At 40.2% G+C, this 12724-nt stretch overlaps 1 protein-coding gene across 3 annotated transcripts in view; it reads right to left on the bottom strand.

Moving 5' to 3' along the window:
- Positions 1-12724, bottom strand: part of Eif2b3 (eukaryotic translation initiation factor 2B subunit gamma) — a 62971-nt gene that overhangs the window by 23509 nt on the left and 26738 nt on the right. For 2 of the 3 annotated variants that reach the window (XM_031378324.1, XM_031378325.1), the window contains exons 4-5: positions 12487-12646; positions 4356-4467 (exon numbers count right to left, since the gene is read on the bottom strand). In XM_031378324.1, the coding sequence (XP_031234184.1) occupies positions 4356-4467; positions 12487-12646 (272 nt within the window). Of the gene's footprint in view, positions 1-4355; positions 4471-12486; positions 12647-12724 lie in introns of those variants that run through there. The other variant, XM_031378326.1, reaches the window with a different exon arrangement.

Below are 12724 nucleotides of genomic sequence, written 5' to 3'. Positions count from 1 at the left end.
AAAGACACAAATAACCATTAGAATAACAACAAAAAGCAATGTGGAAGTCAGAGGACTATGAGCAGCTCTCTGTAGCTGTGGGATACAGCTAGGGTTGTGGTAGGAGGAAGAATGGATAGATGACTGGAGCCTAAGGAATTTGTGCTTTATTCTTTTTTTTTTTAAGATTTATTTATTTATTTCATGTATGTGAGTACACTGTTGCTGTCTTCAGACATACCAGAAGAGGGCATCGGATCCTCATTAGAGATGGTTGTGAGCCACCATGTGGTTGCTGGGAATTGAACTCAGGACCTCTGAAAGAGTAGTCAGTGCTCTTAACCACTGAGCTATCTCTCCAACCCCTTGTGCTTTATTCTATAAACAATGTACTCATAGCTGTAAGGAGGAAAAACAATACAGAACAAGTTTGAAAAGCCTAGAGACTGTGGGAAAAGCAGTGGAGCAAGGTTACCGCAGTAGCAGGAGAATGAGGCCCAAGTGAAGAAAGGAAGTCCTTTGACTTCTTCCTCCAAGGCTCCAGGAACAGAACTGCAGGTGGGTCTGTGTGAGGGTGAGTGAGTAGATAGAGCAGATGCCGGGGAATCTATCACTTGCTAGGATTTCCCCTGAGAAGGAGCAGCAGCAGCAGTAGCTTCCTTATTACAGACTGAGGGCTGAAAGCAGTTGCTGGGAGGAATGGAAGGCTGGTCTGAGGCAGGCAAGACTGTAGGGTGATTTTGAGGGTTCAATTAGGATGGAACTATGAGCCGGGCAGCGGTGGCGTGTGCCTTTAATCCTAGCACTTGGGAGGCAGAGGCAGGCGGATTTCTGAGTTTGAGGCCAGCCTGGTCTACAGAGTGAGTTCCAGGACAACCAGGGCTACAAAGAGAAACCCTGTCTCAATAAACAAAAAAACAAAAAAATAGAACTATGAATTTATAATGATGACAATTTATGCCAGAACAAAAGAGTACCCCTGAAAAGCTTACTAGAATCTATGTATAGTTGACAAAACAGATGTACAAAGTGACTAAAGATTGAGGGTTGGGCTAGTGACACAGCCCAGTGGGAGAGAGCTTGCCCGGCGTGCACAAGGCACAGGGTTTACTGCCCAGCACAGGGGTGGGGGTGGAGAGGCTTGTTCCCAAGCCCAATGCTCAAGCTTGAACCCTAGAACTTAAATAGTGAAAGAAGAGAACTCACTCCCAAAAGTTGTCCTCTGACTGACTTCCACATTATGTTATGGCAAGTGTGCACAATATAATACAAAAATTAATAAATATTTCTTATATATTATATGGAAAAAAGAACACTCAAGGCTGCACGAGTAGATATACAAGAATAATTAAGGTTATGGGGGGGAAACTTGAGAGTACAGGATTTGGACTAAATGGAAGGAAGAGAGGGAGGAGGGAGGAAGAGGAGTATGGACAGAGTAAGAGTAAGGTGCAGAGAAGAGAGAAGGAGGGAACAGGAGAAGGAAGGATGGAGAAGAAAAAAGGAAGATAATCCCAGGTGAGGACTAACCAGACATTAATCACCATGTACTCTGAAAACTCATTAAAGTGGTAGTAAAGGTTTTTTGTTGTTTTGTTTTGTTTTTTGAGAGAGGGTTTCTCTGTATAATCCTGGCTGTCTTGGAACTCACTCTGTAGACCAGGATGGCCTTGAACTCAGAGATCCTCTTTCCTTTGAGTCCTGAGTGCTGGGATTAAAGGTATGTACCTCCACTACCCAGCTATTTATTTTTAATTTAAAAATATAAACCTACCAGGACTTCCACATTTTGGAAGCATTTCAGTATATCCAAGAAAACAGAACCTTAAAGAGAAATCTAAGAACAAGCTGATTAGTACTGCTGAAGACTCAACACAATCGAATTGGCAGCACGATGAACCCACACAGGCGGAGGCTGGAAGACTACCCTTGCTCTCGGCAGTTCATTTAGTCACGTCTGAAGACATAAGAGTTCTCATAGCCAAGTTTCTTTACAGAATTGAAAAAAAATTATGGAAAACTAAGAGCAAAAGTCTAATGCTGTTGATTTTAGCTTCTTCTTTCTCCTCCTCTTTTCCTTCTCCTTTTTGTTATCGTTGAGACAAAGTTACATTATGTAGCCCTGGCTATCCCAAAACTCTATGTACACCAGGCTGGCCTTGAACTCACAGAGATCTACATGCCTTTGCCTCCTGGGTGGTGGATTTAAAGGTGCTACCACAACTGGCAATTTTTGGCTTAGAAAGATGTCCTTGTATGTTGCCTATCCTTATCATAAAATGAGAGAAGTCTTTTGGAATTGGGACTGGTAACATATCAATAGGGATACTCCTAATTTAAGAATAAGATAAGAAGAATTTCAAGACTTTCTACATATGGAACAATTGAAGTTTAAACCATTTTTTTTTCCAATAGCTTTAGTCCTCAAAATAGATTTGGCCATTTTTTTTTTTTGTTACAGTCTTGACAAATGTCCTTGTCTCTCCAGATACAAAACCTTCCAAGATGAACTTGTGAACACTTATTTCATTTAAAAAGATTATCTTTAAAAGCTTGTTTTTAAATGTTTATTACCCTTCCAGGAAAAAACAAGAAATCACCCTTGACCCCTTGACTAGAATTTAAAAATGAATCACACAACACTGTGGGAAGAGCATCATGATTTTCTTATTAAATATTTGGCACAAATACCTTACACTTTTGAACTATTAAAAACACATGCTTGTCAGAAATAAAATGGATATTCTCTAAAGAATAACTAAACCCACATTCAGCTGCATAAACTTAAGCTTAGAGAAACTGATTTTCTTTAGCATTCTGGACTTACACCTTTCTAAAATCCCTTCATTGTTATTTTGGTGGATTTTGAGGAATCAGTTTACATATATATCTTTATATTAACCCTGGAGCTCACTAAGTAGACCACACTCGTCTTGAATAGATAGCTTTACCTGCCTGCCTCTGTGTCTCAAGTGCTGGGATTAAGGTGTTTGACAGTATGTCTGGGGAAGACGGCATTCTTTATGGTCCAGATGACTGGCCAGCTGCTCTTCAGACAGCATGCCATGCTAAGTGGGGAACAAGAGGCTATGAGAGTGACAAATGAAGAAAAGGGAGAGAGAGAGAGGCTCAGTGGGTAAGGTGCTTACTAGGAAAGCCTGACTGCCTGAGTTCAATCTCTAGAACCCACATAAAGGTGGAAGGAGAGAACCAACTCAACAAATTGCCCTGTCCTCCACAGGCATGCCTTGGCATCCATGCCAAAGCACACACATCATACCCACATGAACACACATGTTCACAAAATAATAATAAAACAAAAAATTATATTCAAAAGAAAGGATTATAATAAAGATAACATATCCCATCACCAGATTTTGGCCACTGAACCCAAGGTTGCTTTTCCATTTAAGAAAAGAAAAAAATTAACCCAACAAAAGAAACCAGCCCCCATGTGCAAGCATCCTAGGGGAGATACAAAACAAAGATAACAAAAACAAGAGGCTTTTGTTGGGTAACACTGGTCTGTAAGGAGATGGAGGGGCTGGAGAGAGCTCACTGGCTATTAGGAATAATTGCTGCTTTTGCAGAGGACTCATGTTCTCTTCATAACACCCACATAGTGGCTCACAACCATTGGTAACTCTAGTTCTAGGAGACCTGATATCCCCTTCTAGTCTCCATGGGCACTGCATGTATACAGTACATAGACAAACGTGCAAGAAAAACGCCCATACACATAAAAAAAATAAGTACATGTCAAAATAAGTAAAATAGAATATAGAATACACCCGTTACTAGGATGTGATTATGAAGTTCTGTATACTTTAAGTCAACCACAAACACATAAATATATGGATTTCACTTATAGAAGATATGTAAATTACTCAAATTAACTGATAAACAAAGTAGAACTGTCATTGTTAGGGTCAACTGTATGGGCAGGGAGAGAACATGGAATTGTGTTTAGTGAGATAAGAGTTTCATATTTCCCAGATGTAAACCTCCTGGAGCTTTGTTTCCTAACAACGTTGTCACACTCCCACCGCAGATGGTGGACTGTGTTATGTGCTTCTTAGCGCATTTTTAAAAGGAGGTTCTCTAACACTGTCAGAAGGTCAGTCCTGCTCTTCCCACAGAGGCTTTGCTTTATTTCAATGCAGAACTTGGCTCTACCTTGGTAAGAAAAGACACAAGGAACGCTAAGTGCATGCCGTGAAGGAAAGCTGGGATCCTGTCTCTGGAGATAGCATTCACATACTTTTCTCAATTTCACACAGTATAATCTAGTTTTCATTCCTACTTTCCCATGGTGGGTGGTTTTATTTGGTTTCAAGAAAGGGAGAACTGCCAAGAAGTTAATCCCTAGGGCTTACTTCTGCAGGATGGATCCCTTAATGACCAGCTCTTCATCCAAGTCTGCTTCATTAGCCATAAAGAGCAGCCTTTTTCCTGTGCTGTCCACTCCAATGAAGTCACGCTGCTCCACTGAATCATATAAAAGAAAGAAAATCAAATCAAGCCATTTGTCCTGCTTGTATGTCTAATCAGGGACAGGGGGCCTACTTATAGAGTGCTCTTAGAATCAAATAGGCCTGTGATAGGAGGAAAGTCATGATGAACATCATGTCACATACTACAAAGATTACAGCACAAAGGGTCAAATGTGTTTATATTGCTCTGAAGGATATTATTAGGTAAACTGGTAAACTTTGAATAAAGTAATAGACTAAAGTACTGTAGCAGTGCAATTTCTGATTTTAAGGGACTGTTTTCTAGGGGAGGGGTAGTTCACATACTCATTTAAAAGCAGAGTGCACTCAGTCACAACTTATTTTCAATTAGTTCATACTCATTTAAAAGCAGAGAGCACTCAGTCATAACTTATTTTCAATTAGTTCCCAAATAATACAGTATTATATAAGAAAGAGAGAGACAGTGAGAGAGGGTGAGAGCAAGTGTTAAAAATTGGAAAATCTAGGTAAAGTTCTTTGTACTATTCTGGCAAACTGCTATATTTTAAACTACTTCATAAACATGAAATTATTTCAAAAACAAAAAGTTAAGAGGTAGGCTTGATGATGCAAGCCTCTAATCCCAGTACCTGAGAGGCCAAGACCAAAAAGACTTAAAAGACTTCCAAGTGAAGGCCAGCCTAAGAAATGAAGGAGGCTGGGGCACTCAGTGGTAAGAGCATTTGTCTAGCACACAAGGACTTCAGTGTGAGAGACAGACAGTCAAGATACAGTCCAGTTAAAAAGGCAGATGACTTATCTGACTTATCTGTCTACTACATCTCACAGGAAGTACGGAAAGGAATTCTCTCTTTCCAAATAATCTATTTCATAATAAGCTAGGTCTGTTCACTGTGAAAGTAGGAATACTATTATTTAAGATTATCCATAGCCAGCCGGGTAGTGGTGGCGCATGCCTTTAATCCCAGCACTTGGGAGGAAGAGGCAGGAGGATTTCTAAGTTCGAGGCCAGCCTAGTCTACAGAGTGAGTTCCAGGACAGCCAGGGCTATACAGAGAAACCCTGTCTCAAAAAACAGAAACAAAACAAAAAGATTATCCATAACCAATCGAGGTTAACTAACTATATATCTGCTATGTAATTGTTTATATGATATGGTGTATTTCTCCCCCATAACCCCCCACCGCAATATAAATACCTCAAAGGTCAATTTATTATTGTTTTCTATTTCCTATAACATCTAGCACATTGTTGGAAACTTAATAATACGTGCTATTTGGCTGGGAGAGTCAGGTGCATGGTGAATAAACATGAGGACCTGAGTTTGATCCCTAGCAATCTTGTGAAAATGGTGTGTACTTGTGACCCCAGAGCTGGGGAAGCAGAAACAGGAGGACCTCTGGGGCTTGCTGGCCAGCTCCTCTAGCTAAATCACAGAGGTGCAGGTTCAACAAAAGATTCTGTATAAAAAACAAGGTGGAATGATTGTGGAAAAGGTTTAAGATTGACTTCTGGTCATCAAATGCAGGTGCACAAACACACAGGAACACAGATAACACACACACACACACACACACACACACACACCACAAATATTTATATTAGCATCTACACAGTGTGTGTTTCCTGTTTTTGTCTTTTGTGGTTTTTTGTTTTCTTTTGTTAGTTTGTTTGAGACAGGGTTTCTCTGTGTAGCCATGACTGTCCTGGAACTTGTTCTATAGACCAACCAGGCTGACCTCAAATTCAGAGATCCACCTGCCTCTGCCTCTGAGCACTGGGATCAAGGTGTGCGCCACCACCACCTGGCCAGTGTGAATATCTAAAGACATGTATACACAGAAGAAACGTAGTGCAACAATTAAGAACTGAGCTTCTAAAGCTAGACCATGAAGTATGAATCTCATATATTTTAACTATTTATATTCATACATACATTAATATCTTTTTATGTACATTAATTAATCCCTCTATTCTTCAGTTAAATAGGACTAATAGTCATTAATACATAGGTTTGTTATGATTAAATGAGTTAATATATGTAAAGAATTTATAATAGTATTATCAACCAAGCTATTTAAGTGGCCATAGACACACACCTTTAATGCCAGCACTTTGGAGAGAAGCCAGCCTGGTCTAGAATAAATTCCAGGATAGCCCGAGCTACACAGTGAGACCCTGTCTTAAAAAAAAAAAAAAAAAAAAAAAAAAAAAAAAAAAAAAAACAAAAAACAAAACAAAACAAAACAAAAAAAACCCAAACAAACAAAAATTTAAGTTAAAAAATGAAGGGCTGGAGAGATGGCTCAGCGGTTAAGAGCACTGACTGCTCTTCCAGAGGTCCTGAGTTCAATTCCCAGCAACCACATGGTGGCTCACAACCATCTGCAATGAGATCCGATGTCCTCTTCTGGTGTATATCTGAAGACAGCTATAGTGCACTCATATAAAATAAATAAATAAATCTTTAAAAAAAAGAAAGAAAGAAAGAAAGAAGGAAACAAATTCTTACTCTTGTGTTCAATGGATAAAGTGCTTTTATGCAAGCATGAGGACCTAAGTTTGGATGGATCCTGAGTATCCACATAAAAGGTGGGAGTAGTAGCACGTGTATCTCTAACCCCTGCAGTAGGGGTGAGGGCAAAGAAAATCAGATTCCAGTCTAGCTGAAATAGCAAGTTCAGGTTCAGTGAGAGATCATGCATGCCGTAATGGGGGGCAGGCAGGGGAAGACACATGATGTTAACCTCTGGCCTTTATACATGTACTGTGTGCAAGTAAACTGACATACACATACATTTCTACATCTACATATCTCTCTTTTGAACAGGTCTCAATATAGAACTGAGGCTGGATTTGAACTCATGACTGTCCTGCCTCAGCCTCTGGAGAGATGAGATTTCAGCTGCATACTACCATACCCAGTATGTTTCACTGTTGGCTGTAGCTGTTTGTATATCTACAACAAAGTATTAACTGTATAACATTTAGCTCTGGTGACTGAAGCACTTGAGACCATCAATCACATGGTAGCTGGTCATCTTATCATATGCAGTGTTTGAATGTGAATGGAGAAAAATTATACAGTTATTTCCAAAAACCAAAATTAGTGAAATCCATAGGAAAAGCAAATGTGGTCAATTTGAAGCTAAATTTTGAAGAGAATTCCAAATGACACACACACAGCTCTGCAATATATTAATTCACCCATTACATGACAATTTGGGACTATAGAAAAAAGTTTGTGGGCTGGCAAGATGGCTCAGTGGGTAAGAGCACTGACTGCTCTTCCAAAGGTCCTGAGTTCGGATCCCAGCAACCACATGGTGGCTCACAACTACCTGTAATGAGATCTAACACACTCTTCTGGTACGTCTGAAGATAGCTACAGTGAATTACGCCAGAGCGAGCGGGGCCGGCAAAGGTCCTGAGTTCAATTCCCAGCAGCTATACACATGATAGCTCATAGCCATCTGTACAGCTACAGTGTACTCATACACAAAAAATAAATAAAATAAATCTTTAAAAAAAAAAAGAAAAATGTTTGTGATGGTCTAATTATGAGCTATCAACTTAATAGAGAAATAGAAAGATGGTATTTCTGGATCTAATTTGGATTATTTAACATATCAGTTTCTTAGGCTCACAAAAACCTTGAACCACTTGCATGTCCTGAGAGTGATAATTTCCAGCCAGGCAATTTTTGGCTCTGTTGCCACATGGCCTTCCTTCTCATGCCCTCCTCCCTGTATGAACTGCAAACTCTGACTAAAGATTATAGGCTCTTAGAGAGGCTGCTGCTGCTGCTGCTTCTTCTTCTTCTTCTTCTTCTTCTTCTTCTTCTTCTTCTTCTTCTTCTTCTTCTTCTTCTTCTTCTTCTTCTTCTTCTTCTTCTTCTTCTTCTTCTTCTTCTTCTTCTTCTTCTTCTTCTTCTTCTTCTTCTTCTTCTTCTTCTTCTTCTTCTTCTTCTTCTCCTTCTCCTCCTTCTTCTTCTTCTTCTCCTTCTTTTAAAGATTTAATTTATTATATATATAAGTACACTGTAGTTGTCTTCAGACACACCAGAAGTGGGCATCAGATCTCATTACAGATGGTTGTGAGCCACCATGTGGTTGCTGGGATTTGAACTCAGAACCTTTGGCATAGCAGTCAGTTCTCTTAATCACTGAGCCATCTCTCCAGTCTCCCTTCTTTTTTTTTTTTAACAGTTAATTTAAGTAAGCTTTTTTTGTTAATTCTTTTTTTTTTAAGATTTATTTATTATTATACATAAGTACACTGTTGCAGTCTTCAGACACACCAGACACCAGAAGAGGGCGTCAAATTGCATTTCAAGTGGTTGTGAGCCACCATGTGGTTGCTGGGATTTGAACTCATGCAGTCAATGCTCTTACCCACTGAGCCATCTCACCAGCCTCTTGGAGAGGCTTCTTTTCTGTCTTGCTTTATCGAAATGAATTCCACTTGGGAGCAGAACAGGTAACCAGAATGTCTACTCATGAAGCAAGACTGCACAAACAAGGCTAAGAAAGTAAATAAAACTGTGAACTTTCATGTCTCAAAAATTATGTCATATTCAAATATTCCTACTTGAGTTTTACTGCTCCGATTGACTTTTCTATCTTTTCTACAGTTTTTACTCACTCCAAGAGTAAAACTGTACTCCTACTCTATAAAGAGTTACACTTGGAGTTCAAAATTCTAACTCATTTTATGAAATAAGTCAGCATGATCCTGATGCCAAAAGCAGACAAAGATAGGCTAAACATTTACTCATTATACAGACACAAACAAGCTATACAAATTAGGAACAAATCAAAACTATATGAGCAGGAGGAATGGCACAGGCAAGTAATAATGCCTGTATGGAGAGACAGAGTAGGGGGCTACAGCAACTTCAAGGCCATCCCTACCTACACAGTGAGTTCCAGGGTAGCCAGAAAAACACACTAACCCTGTCCCAAACAACAACAGAAAACTCAACTAAAAAACCAGAATAGCCAGGTGCTGGTGGTGCACGGCTTTGATCCTGGCACTTGGGAGGCAGAGGCAGGTGGACCACTGTGAGTTTGAAGCTAGCTTGGTCTACAGAGTGACTTCCAGGACAGCCATGGTGGGCTGTTCAAGACAGGGTTTCTCTGTGTAACCCTGGCTGTCCTGGAACTCTCTCTGTAGACCAGGCTAGCCTCAAACTCAGAGATCCCCTTGACTCTGCCTTTCAAATGCTAAGATTAAAAGTATGAACCACCACTGCAAGGCAGTAGCTATCTCTGACTAAAGAAGGATAGCTGAAGTTAATGGCTGCAGAGACCTTGTAGCTTGTTTCCACTCTGATAGAACCTGCTGTTTGCAAACAAGTCAGGCTCAGGCTCCTAGATGATAAACTAAATCAAGGAGAAGCCCAGCTCTTGAAGCTGAGCACCCAGATATCTTCCTCAGCCCTGGATGGCTGATGGTCTCTGAGTTAAGAATGATATCTGTGGACTCAGCAGCACCCACAGCCTCTTCCAGAATATTAGAACCAGGCACCTGAACGACTGAGCCGGCAGTTAGAGAAGATGGTAGATGAGGGCTCTTATGGCGCAATGGAGGGCACCTGGACTTTGAATCTAGAGAAAATGGCAGATGATACTGATATCAAAGCAATGCTTGAGGCTCCTTAGAAAAGACAAACACAATAGGCAGTGGTAAGTCTGAAGAACACAGCAAGAGGAGGTGGGGGGCCAAGAGCAGAAGCTATCAACGATAGAGAGGTAAAGTAGGGAACAAAAGCAAAGCAGAGGCAGGCAGATCTCTGTGAGCTCCAGGACAGCCAGAGCTACAGAGACCCTGCCTCATTAATTAATTAATTAATTAATTGAAGCAAAGTAGAAATTAAGCAAAAGAGTAAAGAAGGGAGTAAAGCAGAAGCAAAGAAAAGAGGTGGAACCACCAGAAAAACTGAGATCACAGGCATGAAAGCAGCCAAGGAAGTCCCTACTCTATTCCAAAATTTAACAGGGCCATCTGAGTAAGTCTAGACGGAGCTGGAGAAATGGCTCGGTAGTGAAGAGCACTGGCTGCTCTTGAAGAGTTCTACTCTCATCATCTACATGGAGGCTAACAGCCATCTGTAACTCTTGTCCCAAGGGACCCAAAGCTGTCCTCTGGTCTCTTTGGGGACCAAGCATGCACACAGTGTACAGACATACATGCAGGCAAAACCTATGTGGACTGGCCCATAGCATCAAATCAAGCTGTTCATGAGGAGAGGACCCTTCTGGGCTGGGCATGGTGGTGCATCCTTGAGTTTAAGGCACAGCCCATACTATATATAACAACACCCAACTCAGAACACCCAGATCAACCCAACAGCAACAAAAGATTCAGAAAGCACAAGAAGCTGGGCATGGTCTCTCAAAAAACAAACCAACAAAAAACCCAAACAAAATACAAGAGCTCTGAAAGGTAACCTTAATGCAAAATCCTGGGGTATGAGATGTTAGGACAGTTTACTGCAGGCACTAGACACCAATAATCCAAATAAGGGACTTCAAAGAGTTTGTTTTCTTTTTCTTGTCATTTTCCCCCCTTTTTTTGACACAAGGTCTCTCTACCTACCTCTGGCTGTCCTGGGACTCTCTATAGAGACCAGCTGGCTGTGGATAGTAGGGACTTTTTGATTTTTTAAAAATATCCAATTCATGATGACTAAGAATAAGTAGGTCTAAGTGGAAAGGGTTTGTTATATTTCCTGACTTGAAATGTGCCAAAAAGACTTTGGGACAACTTAATAAATTGGGGCTGGGGGTTGATTCTTAGCATCAAAAAACAAAACAAAACAAAGACCCAACGTGGTGCATGCCTTTAATCTCAGCACTTGGTAGGCACAGGTAGGTACGTGAATCTCTGTAAGAGGCCAACCTATTCTATAGAGAGTTCCAGGCCAGCCAGGGCTACATAGTGAGTCTGTCTCAATATAAAAAGAAGATAATTTGAATTGGAGGATTACCCAATATGCTAAAACATAGAGTACAATCACACACTTGAGGCTGGGGTTGGATTAGCAATAAATACAAAGACAACAGCAGCAATAAAACAAGTCAGTAGGAAAGGAAGATTGGGAAAGAAAAATGTGCAAGACTCAGCTGTGAACACTACATATAATCATAGTAATGTACTCATTAAGTATCTATTTAATAATGAGATTCCAATAACCACTTTAGGAAGCTGTATAGAGTTTGAGCAGAGTGGTGTAACAGAGCTACACCTTTAAGTTCCTACATAGCTGTTGATTAACAGCTAATTCCTAAAGCAAAGAAACAGCAGCGTGCTACATGGACACACTGACTTAAATGCCAAATCATTAGTTACAAGTGTTAAAAGTGGCTGTCACAGGAGGAGGACTACTCCTTATTCTAACACACTTTGGATATTATATAACTTCTTGAATTAAGAAATTCTGATAAAGAGGAAAATTAAATCTAAAAAGAAAGTAAGGGTAAGGTTGTTCTTAGTGGTAGAGTATAAGCAATGTATCCAAGGCCCCAGCACCATATTAAAACTACAGATTGGCTGGAGAGATGGCTCAGCAGTTAAGAACACTGGCTGTTCTGTGGGCTTGAGGACATCCTGGTCTACATATCAAGTTCTAGATCACACAAAGGCTATATATCGATACAGGCAGAACTATATATACCAATATATATAGGATGAGTATCACAGGTTTGGTATGCATGGATATGCATGTGTGCTGCACTCACGTGTCCTAGGGCCGATTCCTGACAGATATTGAGAAGCAGGTGCCATGTATTCAATTATCTGAGACTTGAATAGAATGCAGTAGCTCTGAACTCTCTTTTCCGTATATAAAAGAATACAATAATTTAATTAATAGCTATAAACATTTAAGCATCAGAGGCTGTTTTGATTTTATCTAATAAACTCCTAGCACAGTATGTACAATGCACGGCAGGTTTGCAATAAATGCTTCTCATATGAAAGGATGAATGACAATAATTATTATCAAATCAACAAATTTTAATTACCTTACCTGTTTTTTTTTTCCCTTTCTGACCTGGAACTGGTTCTATGCTCTCCTGTCCTTTCCTCATTAGCATCGCAAGTGATGCATCATAAGCTCTGAACAGGTCCACAACCTCATGTAAAGCAACATCTGTTATCAGATCGCAGCTCAGGACCAGCACATCTGTCTGTCAAATGAAGACAGAAAAGTAAATACCACACACCCAAACCCACACCCCACAGAGAGAGAGAGAGAGAGAGAGAGA

The sequence above is a fragment of the Mastomys coucha genome, unplaced genomic scaffold (assembly GCF_008632895.1).
Source record: "Mastomys coucha isolate ucsf_1 unplaced genomic scaffold, UCSF_Mcou_1 pScaffold18, whole genome shotgun sequence".
Classification (NCBI taxonomy): domain Eukaryota; kingdom Metazoa; phylum Chordata; class Mammalia; order Rodentia; family Muridae; genus Mastomys; species Mastomys coucha.
Note: the sequence above shows the minus strand (reverse complement) of the source record. Positions and strands in the feature narration are given on the sequence as shown.